This window comes from Oryctolagus cuniculus, chromosome 14 (assembly GCF_051225735.1).
Source record: "Oryctolagus cuniculus isolate XC-2025 breed Fujian yellow rabbit chromosome 14, ASM5122573v1, whole genome shotgun sequence".
NCBI classification, from domain to species: Eukaryota; Metazoa; Chordata; class Mammalia; order Lagomorpha; family Leporidae; genus Oryctolagus; species Oryctolagus cuniculus.
Window position 1 is genome coordinate 18311505 of NC_142880.1, and position 12514 is coordinate 18324018.

General features: G+C 44.3%; 1 protein-coding gene across 7 annotated transcripts in view; it reads right to left on the reverse strand.

Moving 5' to 3' along the window:
- The window catches only part of SPATA9 (spermatogenesis associated 9), a 70524-nt gene that overhangs the window by 22248 nt on the left and 35762 nt on the right, over nucleotides 1-12514 (reverse strand). For 3 of the 7 annotated variants that reach the window (XM_089313041.1, XM_051854013.3, XM_089313044.1), the window contains exon 2: nucleotides 1382-1609. The exons of 1 other annotated variant lie outside the window; for it this stretch is intronic. In XM_089313041.1, the coding sequence (XP_089169167.1) occupies nucleotides 1382-1609 (228 nt within the window). Of the gene's footprint in view, nucleotides 1-1381; nucleotides 1623-11207; nucleotides 11297-11481; nucleotides 11558-12514 lie in introns of those variants that run through there. 3 more of the 7 variants (XM_089313043.1, XM_089313042.1, XM_051854010.3) reach the window with 2 other exon arrangements.

A 12514-nucleotide genomic window follows, 5' to 3' on the forward strand; every position in this document is an offset into this window, starting at 1 on the left:
CGGGGCGCCACCCAGTGCAAGCCGGATTTTCTCCCTCTCCACCAAGACAGTTTAAATGGACTCATGCTAAGTTTTGTTAGCCAGACTTGCCAGATTCTGAACGTTCTGTAGTGAAAATGTAGGATGCAGAAATGGAAAAGCCCAGAGTTTGTGCCCTAACACTTAGAAAACGAATGCACACGAAAACAAGTTGGTTCTGAAAACATTTCAAGAGCTTTGTCCTTAACTAATCTAACGGAACCTCGATAAAACCAAGTAGAAAATGTCATTTGAAATGTACCTAGATATTGATGAGTCTATCCAAAAGTATTGATAGTTAAATACACTCAATATATTGTGTCAAGCTAAGACTATCTTAGAAATGTAACAAGGGCATGAGGAGAAAGGAACGAAAGAGACTTTTAAGGCTTCGTGGGGAATTTCATTTAGGGTTGACTTAAGTGGTGATTTGCATGGTTAGGCTTAAGTTGAAGTATCTGAAATGGATAATTTGATGCAGTTCAGTAAGGTAGGCACAGACGGCAGCTAAGGCGTGGCTTAGGACACCCATATCCTATATTGGGATGCCTGGGCATGAATCTTAGCTCCCAATCCCAGCTTCCTGCTGATGTGCACCCCAGGAAGCAGCAGGTGATGGCTCAAGTACTTGGGCCTCTGCTGTCCATGTGGAAGACCCAGATTGAGTTCCTAGCCCTTGGAGAGTGAACCAGCAGATGGAAGATCTCTGTCTGTGTCTCTCTTTTTTCTCTGCCTCTCAAATAAATACATAAATGGTTTAAAAATAATAATAATAAGGTAGAAAAAAGGTCCACGGGGCCAGCGCTGTGGCGTAGTAGGTTAAGCCGCTGCCTGCAGTGCCCACATCCCATGTGGGTGCCGGTTCAAGACCTGGCTGCTCCTTTTCTGATCCAGCTCTCTGCTATGGCCCGGGAAAGCAGTAGAAGATGGCCCAAGTCCTTGGGCCCCTGCACCCACGTGGGAGACCCAGAGGAAGCTCTGACTCCTGGCTTCAGATTGGTGCAGCTCCAGCCATTGCCGCCATCTGGGGAGTGAACCAGCAGATGGAAGACCTCTCTCTCTCTCTCTCTCTCTCTCTCTCTCTGCCTCTCCTCTCTCTGTGTAACTGTGACTTTCAAATAAAATAAATAAATATTTTTTAAAAAAGAAAAGAAAAAAGTCCATATTACCTAATCTTTCAGTTACTTAAGCCAGGTCATATACTGTATTGATTAAGGCCCCACCATGCATTCCTCTTACCCAAGCTTATCTATTTCACATGTAGGATGCTCAAGCATACTGCATCTTCATTTTCCAATTTTGCAAATGCAAATCCTCTTTAAGCAAAGGAGTTCACCCCATGCCTGACGCAACACTCGCGTACCTGTGGGTTGTACAGGGGCTGCCGGGGCAGGTTCACTTCCCTCAGCAGGCGGCGGGCGATGCCCCTCAGCTCCACAAGTCTGCAGGTGAGCTGAGGCTGCAGGAGCTTGGCCATGGACTTGGAGGACCTGGAGATGCTGCTCAGCCCTCGGATCCAGGTGCCCCGATTGATCTTGGCTAACACGACTGCCATTCTGATTCTTGATGTTTTCTGCACGGGTTTTCTTTTCTAAAAAACAAGTCTTTGAAAAGTAACTGACATGTGATCGATGCCTTACTGAAATCCACTCTGGCAGAGACTGACTGGCACTGAACCACGTGGTGTGTGCTGTGCACACATGCTCAGCGGTCCCCTCCCTGCCCCTAAATCCTCACATGGAATTTATTCCCTTAGCAGAAATACCCAGAACTGAAGATGAAAGTGCTTCATTTTCTTCCCTGGATTTACATCTTTTTGCTTAATTTTGAGAGAACATTTCAAAATTAAACAAGAATTCTTATTCCAACAATAATAGATATTGAAAATCATTATGCTTTCCCAGGTTACTTTAAAATTTATTTTTCTTAAAAAGTGCTGTTTTACTACAGTTTGGCACTCATATAGGGACTCTGTAAAAATTCATATGTATATACACATATATTTCTATTTAAATACTACATAGGTATTATAGAGGTAGATAATTTTAAACCGTAATTTCTGAAATGGTAAAATCTTGACTCCCATAAATATCAAAAGGAACATGAGTCAAAATGCTAAATGTCAAAATATCCATTTAATTATTAGTTAATGAGGAAACCAGTAAGAAGTTAAAATCAACTCATTATAGAATTTTGACCTACAGAGTTATATTCCTTACTGGACAAAATCCATTGGCACTGCCAAGAATAGGAGTCATTTGCATTGCTATTTTCAGTTTCCCAAAAACTTCACATTTTTCAGTGACTAACTAGAGCACAGACATAATATATGTGACATGTATAATTTAAAGAAAAACGATACACAAACCCCATATACTACTCAATGAGCTTAAGAAACTTATTCCTAAAGCCTTCAGAAATGCTACTGATTTTCTGATGGGAAAAAAAAAAAGTGTGTGGCATTACCCAAACACACGACCTGAAGGTCTTTTTCTCTGCTCTAGGAGACAGTGAACCAAGGCAAAACCACCCTCAATGCCGTCAGACTACATTCCAGGCAACAGGCAAGTGGACTTTCCATTATTCACCTGGGTAATTTTATGGGCTCTCCCGGCCTTTCAACATATAACTTGGAGTGGGGGTGCAGAGTATTGGCTAGTAACAACAAATGAGCAACTTTGGATTTCTAAACATTTATTGCATCTAAATATATAAAGACAAAATAACTTTTAAGTGCTATTTTGCTGAAGATGACTATTACACATGTCTTAAGAGGTAACACAATGCCTATTTATTTCAAACGCATCAACGTTTATCCCGGCATAAATGTTATGGCTAGTGCTTTGTCCTCAAAGTTCTTCTCTTCCTGCTCAGCATTTATCGCTGGAGACAACCCAAGTGGTCCTAGACTGCCGAGATGGATGTATTTCTGCTGCATTTGCTGTTGTGGTTTACTCGGCTAACTTCACGGAGAGAGTCCACTGGCAAACTTGTGGTCTCTGCCCCTGCAGTCAACACTAAGAGTAGAGAGTGCAATCCCAATCCCAATTGTGAGCTGCTGCACTCGCCACCTGTAATCCTGAAAGTGGTGCCTTGGGCAGGTAAGTAGGGCAAGCCAAGTAAGAGGCAGGTGCAACCACTTGTGCTTGCTATCTACTGTGGTTGTGAATTGTCTGCGGTAGCCACAGCTCCTGCACACACACACACACACACACACACACACACACGAGGCCACCGGCCTTGGGACTTCATGCTTTACTGCACTGACCCCTACAACTCCTGGGATGTGTGGGGTGGGCGGAATAAGCTAGGTTTTGCTTCTAACTACAATTTGCTTGTGTTCTCTCGCTTTAAAATTTATCACAAGGAGAGGGCCACGTTGCCAAGGCACACATTTACTAAATCCTTGTCTACTGGTTCAAGATTCTGTGTTTGGGAGACCTCTCATGTTGCAGTTGCAAAATGAGACCGTTCTGCAGTTTCCCCATACTCATTTTGTAAGTTCCCTTACAGATTCTTGATGACCTGAACATGTTTTCCTGGATTCAGTGATGTCATCCATCTCCTCGTATTAACCATCCTGATTGCTCCCCCAAACCTACACTAAATGGGTGCCTTCCACATCCCCCCTCTTTTACATCATCTCTCTACCTTACTTCTGTTAAAAATAAGGCTGTTTTTGATCATCTGTTAAGTCTCAGGTGGGGTTCACACAAGTGGGGTTGAGCAACAATAGCATTTGTTACAAACAATATATTTAATGTATATCAAGAGTTCATGGCCTTTGGGGTAGAACTCTATCTTCTGAGAAATAATCTCTTTGTTTCCTTTTAGTGCTCAAGCTGCTACAATTTGACCACTGTGCTTCCCAGCAAAGCCTTAAAAAATTACTCTTCACTAAGTTGAAACTTTCCTGGATACCAGTGAAACAGTGGTTACTTCTGACAACAAAACATTCCTCATCACCTCTCTTTTCCCTACACAAAACCCAGGGAATCAACCCTTTGCTAAGAAGACCTCCTCCTTGCTCCTGAGAATAGTATTAAAAACAAACAAACAACCCAGTGTATCCAGGCCCAGGGGTTCTTTGTGGCTGGGGGCAGGAGGGACAGGAAAGTGACAAGGAGGAGAGGCATCTGCATTCCTTTAGATGCCTTTCACTTTTACAGAGCAGTGGCCAATTTATGAAGATTTCAATTCCTCTTGCTTTTAGTAAGTTGCTTTCTAAACCAGCCCTAGTAGGAAATTTTTTTTAAGGAAGCTTTTAATGAATACAAATTTCATAGGTACAGCTTTAGGAATATAGTGGTTCTTCCCCCCATACCCACCCTCCCACCCCAACTCCCATCCCACCTCCTACTGCCTCTCCCATCCCATTCTTCATGAAGCTTCATTTTTAATTAACTTTATATACAGAAGACCAACTCTATACTAAGTAAAGATTTCCACGAAATGGTTTCTTTGAGCTATCAGTTTTTTCCCTTTTTTTCTATCGACTACCCTATATATTTTCTTACCAAGCCAAGTGTGTAAATTTCAGTGTAAACCACACTTTTCCTTTTTTTTGTTTTTTCATTCTTGGCCTAAGAATACTGGAACTGGTTGCACATTGTGTAAGTTTTCATAATTACTTTTTGGGATCATCATCAGAAAAGATATTTCAACCCCTTCCTCCAAACCATAACCAGCTCGGGGACTCACAAAGGAAACTGGAGGTCTCTTATGAAAAGAGACTGAGTATCAGTTTGTAAGGTTGCTTCCAGAATCCCACTCCAGATTTCTCCCTCTGGACTCACTCTCGGAATACATATTCTATTTTCCCTTTGCATTTCTTTTTTCCTAGAGCCACGCTCATTTCTTCGTCATCAGCAGTTTTCACACTGAACTCCAATTTCTGTGACCTCAGCTTTTTACTATCCCCCATCTAGAAAACCAGCCTGTCAGCAAATCTTACTCAATTGTTTGCTCTGCAGAGTAGCAGAATCTGACCACCCTCGGGGCCTCGGGTTCTGGCAGCCACGCGGTTGTAGTTAAGAAAGGGCCCCCTCTCTTCTAACTGGCTTCCCTGCTCCCACCCTCGCCTCTTTTCATTCTGTTCAATAAAACCTAAGCCAGAGAGACCCAACTGACTTGCATCCGATCAACTCTCGCTCTTGCTCAATTGCACCTGCTTCTGCTCAGTGGCTTCCTGTGGCCCTCCTGCCCCAAGCCAAAGTATCCACAATGCCCTATAGGGCATCCCTTCTTTTCCCTCTGGCCTCACCCATCTTTTTCTCTCCCTTTTTCTCCCCACAATCTGTTTAACTCCTTAGATATGTGCCCACCTCAGGGACTTTGCACTTGCCATGCCATTTGATTCCGCCAATACACTCAAGCTTTCTCCCTTGCTTCCTTCAAATCTTAATTCAAGAACTACTTGGTCTCTAAAGCCTTCTTGGTCATCCTACTTAAAACCAACAACCATTCTCCCAGTCCCCACGTCCCTACTTCATATCCCTTGTCTACTATATTTTTTCTTCACACAGACTTACTACAGGGTTTATTTTCTCTGTCCATTGTTGTCCTATTTGACAAGAATGCAGATTTATAATGGCCATGTTTTAAGTTCACATGGCTAATTTTCCCCCATTGTCTAGGGCTGGCACATAGTATGTAGTTTATGAATATTTGCCAAAACAAATAAAAAAAGTAATCAGGAAATAGAACAAATTAGTATTGAAAAATCAGAGAAACACACCATACATTACATCAGAAACCAGCCAGGAAGTTTTTAGTGCACACTGTACTATGTAAACTTTCACAATGATGACAATTCTGTACAAGAGACAATTCACCAAAGATAAAAATACAATGGAATATAGAATATTCTAGTTACAGTCTTAATCTAATTATATTTCAAAATTCCAACTGCATTAGAAGTACTCTCAAATACCATTAGTGCATTCTCAGCAGTTTTTGTCCATATTTTTGCATACAGAATTCAGAAAAGTACATTTACAGATGTAACATTCAAATTTTTTGACATGGATTCTAGTATGTTCTGTCCATAATTCCCAGTTTAGTAATGCAGCGTATAGTCAAATGCAAAATAGAAAAACAAAACAAAACAAAACAAACCCCAATCACCTTTCATAGTTAAAAACACAAAGATAAACATGATTTCCACAAAGGTGACTTTCAGATTCCAGTTGAGGATCACCCAAATTAAACATTTTTAGTTCCCTAACGGTAGTACACTTTTCTTTGTTCAAATGTAAAAGCCTACTATTTTTAAAGTCCTCATATGGAAATCATTTGAAATTTGCAAATGTAAGCCTTAAAAAAAATCACTCTTCACTAAGGAAATGGATACTGAGGGTACTGGGGTCTGGGCTTGTTGGGACGGAGCAGTGGAGAAGCTGGGACCTCAGAGGCCACTGTCTCCACCCAAGATTCTAAAATTAGCTTTCCCAGCCCCGGCAAGAACAGTTCATTCAAAACCTTCATCCATGAAGAATTACTTAATCACCATTATTCTGGGTCTGTTCCTCTATAAAAATTCCACCATCGCTCCCACCAAATCTTTCTGCTCCAGGCTATCATGAAGGTCTTTTCTGAAATAATTAAGTCAGGGTGGGGGAGGGGCAACTTCAATACTAATCACAAAATGTAGAGATTTAAAATATAATCTGTTCCTTTTGGAATGCTCAATCTACAGAAATGTTTTAAAACATTCAGCACTTACAGTTTGGTCTCTAAAAAAAAAGAAAACTACCTAGTTAATGACCAAGTATTAGCAACGTTTTCTGGATAATTTGTTTTTGAAGAGCAAATGACCTCAAATGAATTATAATATCCCTGAGCTACTCAGATTTCTTGCCAATCTCAGCAACACATTCTTCAAAATAAATGGTGGAAAAAGAACAGTGTAAGTGTTCTGAAAATGAGAAACAAAATAGCCTTAATTATCTTTATGTTCCTCTCCGAGTGGTGTGCAGCTCTCAGAAATCAATGGCCTCAGTGAAGTTGGAAATATGAACTAGAGTTTCCCGGGTATCAGACAGTCCATCTAGTTCACCAGAAACCCAAGAGACAATGAGCTATTCAGAGGGGGAAGGGAATTGTGAAGACAGTTGCAACTTCTCTGATTCAATAAAAGCCAGGTTTTCCTAACCTTGACAATGGCGGGAGGATTGCAACTTGGAAGGGGCAGCAGGACTTCCCAGGCCTGTCTCTGGCTTCCTAGGCTCTGCCTTGAGGCTTTTGCTGTCATTCCTGCCACCACAGTGCTGCCTGAACCAGGTGACATCCTATATCCGGTGTGGCCACTTGTCTGTCTCTTTGCTTACTGCTCCAGAACACAGCCAGGACAAGTCCCCAGTGTCCCAAGAGCCCATATACCAAGGCCAGGGGCATGCAAAGCAAGATAAACAATGAGACCCCAGGTCTAAGACATGGCTACTTCCCCCTGCCACTCTTGGCTCAGCCTTTGAGTTCTGGTTTTCTCTCTGTGATGAATGGCACTGGGCATGTCTGCTTTCTCAGGGTTATTATCTTCTCTCTCGTGCCACACCAGTGTTCATGTCTCATCAACTGCAGTAGAGTCTATCGCCCCTCACAACAAACAAGGAATTCATTTGCACAATGGCCACACAGCAGTCAGTCCCCAGCTGTAAGAGCAGAGACTGCCGGCTGGAGTCTCCCGGGAGTCAGCTTCGCAAGTCTCAGAATTCTGCCATGGCTAAGAAAGCTCAGCAGCTCCTCAAAGTTACAACTCACACGTGATTCAGTGATAAACAAGAATGGCTATCAGGGCTGGTGTTGTGGTGCAGCAGGTAAAGCTACGCCCATCCCAAACAGGCGACCTGGCTGCTCCACTTCCCATCCAGTTCCCTGCTAGTGCTACTGGGAAAAGCAGCAGATGATGGCCAAGTGGTCAGGCCCCTGCCACCCATGTGGGAGACCCTGATGAGGTTCCTGGTTCCTGGCTGTTGCAGACATTTAGGGAGTGAAACAGCAGATGGAAGATCTTTCTCTGTCTCACTCTCTTTCTCTGTAACTCTTGCAAATAAATAAATAATCTTAAAAAAAAAAGCCTATCAGTTCATTTTTAGAAATGTATGGGTATAATAATTTGAATCATTTAAATATACAGCAAACAGATACTTTCAATGTAAAAAAAAAGTTATTTTTGAAAATAAGAACTTGGGGGGCCGGCACTGTGGTGCAGTGGGTTAATGCACTGGCCTGAAGACCTGGAATCCCATATGGGCGCCAGTTTGAGACCTGGCTGCTCCTCTTCCGATCCAGCTCTCTGCTATGGCCTGGAAAAGCAGTAGAAGATGGTCCAAGTCCTTGGGCCCCTGCACCCACGTGGGAGACCTGGAAGAAGCTCCTGGCTCCTAGCTTCAGATCAGTGCGGCTCTGGCTGTTGTGGCCAATTGGTGAGTGAACCACCAGATGGAAGACCTCTCTCTCTCTCTCTCTCTCTCTTTCTCTCTGACTCTCCTCTCTCTCTCTGTAACTCTGACTTTCAAGTAAATAAATAAATCTTTAAAAAATGAAAGACAATAAGAATTTGAAGAGCCAGCAAGCATTTCTGGTGAACGAGCAGTTCCACAGCAGTGAATTAGCCAGGAGCTGGAATCAGCAGTGAGCTGGGATCGGACCCCAGGTACCCAGCAGTGGATGCAGGCTTCCTAAGCAGCATCTTTGTTTGTTTTACTTTATTTGCTTAAGGTAAACAACTTTCACATATTTCATATATATCAATTTAGGAATCTAGTGATACTTCCCACCCCACCCTCCCTCCTGCCTATGTCCAAGCAGTATCTTTACTGCTGTGCCAAACAGTCACACCCCTCCACGGTAAGCAATAAAATTTCCCCTTAGTTTCCCTCTGCACTAGAGTTATTGGCTTCCCTTGTACACTATACACTCATGACTCCTAAATATGCATCTTCATCCCAGACTTCTCTTGAACTTCCAGCCTTCATATCCAGTGTACAACTCAACGCCAGGGCTCAGACTGCTGTGGCACAGCCCCCAAACTGTGACCCAGTTAGATTCATCATCTCCAAACCTGCTCTTCCTCATAGAGGCCGGCATCCCAGTTAATAGGATCACTACTCTGCTAGCCACCCAAGTCATCCAGAGTCTCCCCAGTCCCACACATCCCACTCTTTTCACACTGTCAGTTTCAAACTTCTCAATAGCTCTTGCATCCAACCCACTCTGTCCACTTCCAGTGTCAATGTCCTTGCTTTTGTCTGTCATTTGCAGCAGACACTGATTAAGCATTTCTCTGTTATCTGGGACTGGGGAGAGGGGACACAGTGATGAGCAATGTGAGGTGTAACCGAGACAGAGAAGCCAACAAGTCTGCCTTCTTGGAATGTCTGCCTCCAGTCAGCCTTCCTCACCAGTTGTGCCAACTGAATGCCATTTCTATGCTCAACTCTCTCATGACTCACATCTGGATGACAAGACAAAGTCCAGTCTTTCTTACATGGAGTAAGAAACCTTGCATATTCAGACTCCCTGTTGTGTCTCCTAACTTTTTTTTTTTTTTTTTTTTACAGAGTTAGACAGTGAGAGAGAGAGACAGAGAGAAAGGTCTTCCTTCTGTTGGTTCACCCCGTAAAGTGGCTGCCACAGCTGGCACTGCGCCAATCCAAAGCCAGGAGCCAAGTGCTTCCTCCTGGTCTCCCATGCGGGTGCAGGGCCCAAAGACTTGGGCCATCCTCCACTGCCTGCCCAGGCCACAGCAGAGAGTTGGACTGGAAGAGGAGCAACCGGGACAGAATCCGGCACCCTGACTGGGACCAGAACCCAGAGTGCCAGTGCCACAGGCAGAGGATTAGCCTAGTGAGCTGCGGCGCTGGCCGTCTCCTAACTTTGTATGTCCTGGCTTAGCCTTTCCATCCTACGTACATTTATTTGCATTTACTTGGCATTCTGGAAGCACGCCATGCTGTTTCATGCTTTTTTAGCCTAACTCACACTGCTTCCCCTGGAGTAGTCATCCCTGCCCTTAGCTCTTTACCCTTTTGTTGACCTTGGAAGCCCCCGTTAGTCCTCTGGGATCCAGTCTATGCCTCCTTCCTCCGGGGGCCTTCTCTCTCCCTGCCTGAGCAGAGTGTTCACCCAGCTGAGCTGGATGTGGCTCTAGGACTTCCCACATTGGAACACAATCATTTGTTGGCAACTCTGCCTCAGTTACACCACACCTTGCTCATCACTGTGTCCCCTGTACCCAGCCCCAGGTAGCAGTGAGGTGACTAAGCAGTGTCTGTTGGCTGAGTGTCCGGACAAATGGTTACAGGCTACAGGTAGTTGTTTCCAAACCTTTTTGGAACAGAGATTTAAAAAACTACAGTACAGTAAACTTTGTTTAAATTGATACAGTCATTTCTCTCCACATTAAAGCACACTCCCATATGGCAATTACATTTCCATTATTATAATTTATCTGTTAAGTTTTTGCACTGATTCAACTGCCTTAGATTTTAGATTATTTTTCTGATTTTACATTAAGCAAATCTTACGTAAACCTCACTTCATTTGTGGCTCTCAGAGACTTCCTGATCTCTAATAACACAGTGATCGTCTTCAACGTTCATCTGTCCACGAGGGCACTTCAGAAAGTTGGGGAAAATGTGCATCACCTTTTGATTCCATTATTCCACCACGTACTTTTGGAAGTAATCTCATATCTCACTTCCTGGTGCACAATCTCTACTTGTCCATTGACCTCTGCCATGGAAGGAGATTTGAAATTTCTGTTCCCCTAAGCTGCAAGCACTGATCTCAAAATCAACCATTAAATAACTGGTATGATTCTAAGGATACAATATCCTTCTTGTATGCCTTTTAAAAATTATGAAATCTGGGGTCGGCGCCATGGCACAGTAGGTTATATGGGTGCCAGTTCTAGTCCTGGCTGTTCCTCTTCCAACCCAGCTCTCTGCTGTGGCCTGGGATAGCAGTAGAAGATGGCCCAAGTGCTTGGACCCCTGCACCTGCACGGGAGACCTGGAGGAAGCTCCTGGCTCCTGGCTTTAGATCAGCACAGCTCCGGCCGTAGCGGCCATTTAGGGAGTGAACCAACAGAAGGAAGACCTTTCTGTTTCTCCTTCTCACTGTCTGTAACTCTACCTCTCAAATAAATAAAAAAATAAAATTTTTAAAAAGTTATGAAATCACAGTACCTGATTAGACTGTGACATTCTTAGGATGGTAGGGAAATCATCCTTAAACTCATCTGCGAGGTCCATGATTACTTTCTGGATCCCCTCCACTAACACAAAAAGAAGTTAGAAAACAACAACAGCAACAACTTTAAAGACATCCTCTAAGGGATTAAAGGGGACATGGAACAGTGGGTCCAGGTCCTAGGTGACTAGGAAAGCAGGCAGACCCCGGGGGACGTGATCCCCCGTTGTTCCCATACCCATACCCCCTTTACAACAAGACTGTGTATACTTCTTCCAGAAAAGTTCTTCAACACCTGCCCACATATCCACCCAACAGGCTTGATTGGCATGATCGTGGGTTCCCAGCACTCAGCGAGCGAGCAGGCCTGGGCAGTGCCGGTCCCACTCTGCTGTCAGTGCCGCCAGGAGAGCAGGCAGGTACGGAACCCAAAGCTCACACTGGAACTCTTTGTTAGTGCACAATGGGCTTCTGAGAACTGGTGATAGAGTCTCCGGAAATCCCACTGGAATGAGGGCAGGAAGAATGCTGGAGGTATAAGGAGAGGAACGAAGGGACTGGAAAATGAGCCACGCTCAGGAGTTTTGCAGAAGAAATGGATTTTTTTGCCCCCAAATTCTGCAGTGATGCCGTGATTAACGGATCGGCTGAGAACAAAGAGCCCCTTGAAAAAGAGTTGGCGAGTGCTTTAAAAGAAATGCTTCACACACAGCACCAAGTGGAAAGGGGACACGAGCGGTGCTTTCAGAAACATTTCCAGGCAGGTCCTTTTTACTTTGCCTAAATGAGGACCGCTAGGTCAGGCCCTGGCAAAACTGACAAGTCTCTGATGGGTCTTCTTTACAATCTGAACTGTTTTCCTTCCTCTTTGGCCTTCCTAGTTAAACAATCTCCCACTTCAAATGTGTGGGGAGCAACCCGGACTAGACTGAGTTACTGGAATTAAGACTTATTCTATGCATCTGCTCTCCCACAATATGGCGCTGGGAGAGAAGAAAACAGCTTCTACACAGCTGCCTCCAGTTCAGCCAATAAACTGTAGGACTCGCTCCTGATTGGAGGAGAGCAGCGTACTCGGCGTGTGGGCAGCCGAGTTGGGATTGGCAGAGGAGGACTATAAAGGAGGAGAGAGACGGCATGCACCGGGAACATCTAAGGGGAACACCTGTGCAGCCCCCGAGAGAGCCGGCCGGCAGTGTGCCGCTCCCCTGCGGAAGTGGGGAATGTGGCCAGGGGGAACTGCCCTTCCACGGAGGTGGAAGGGACAGTAGCCAACCTGGGAAGAACCAGCAGCAAACCCGGG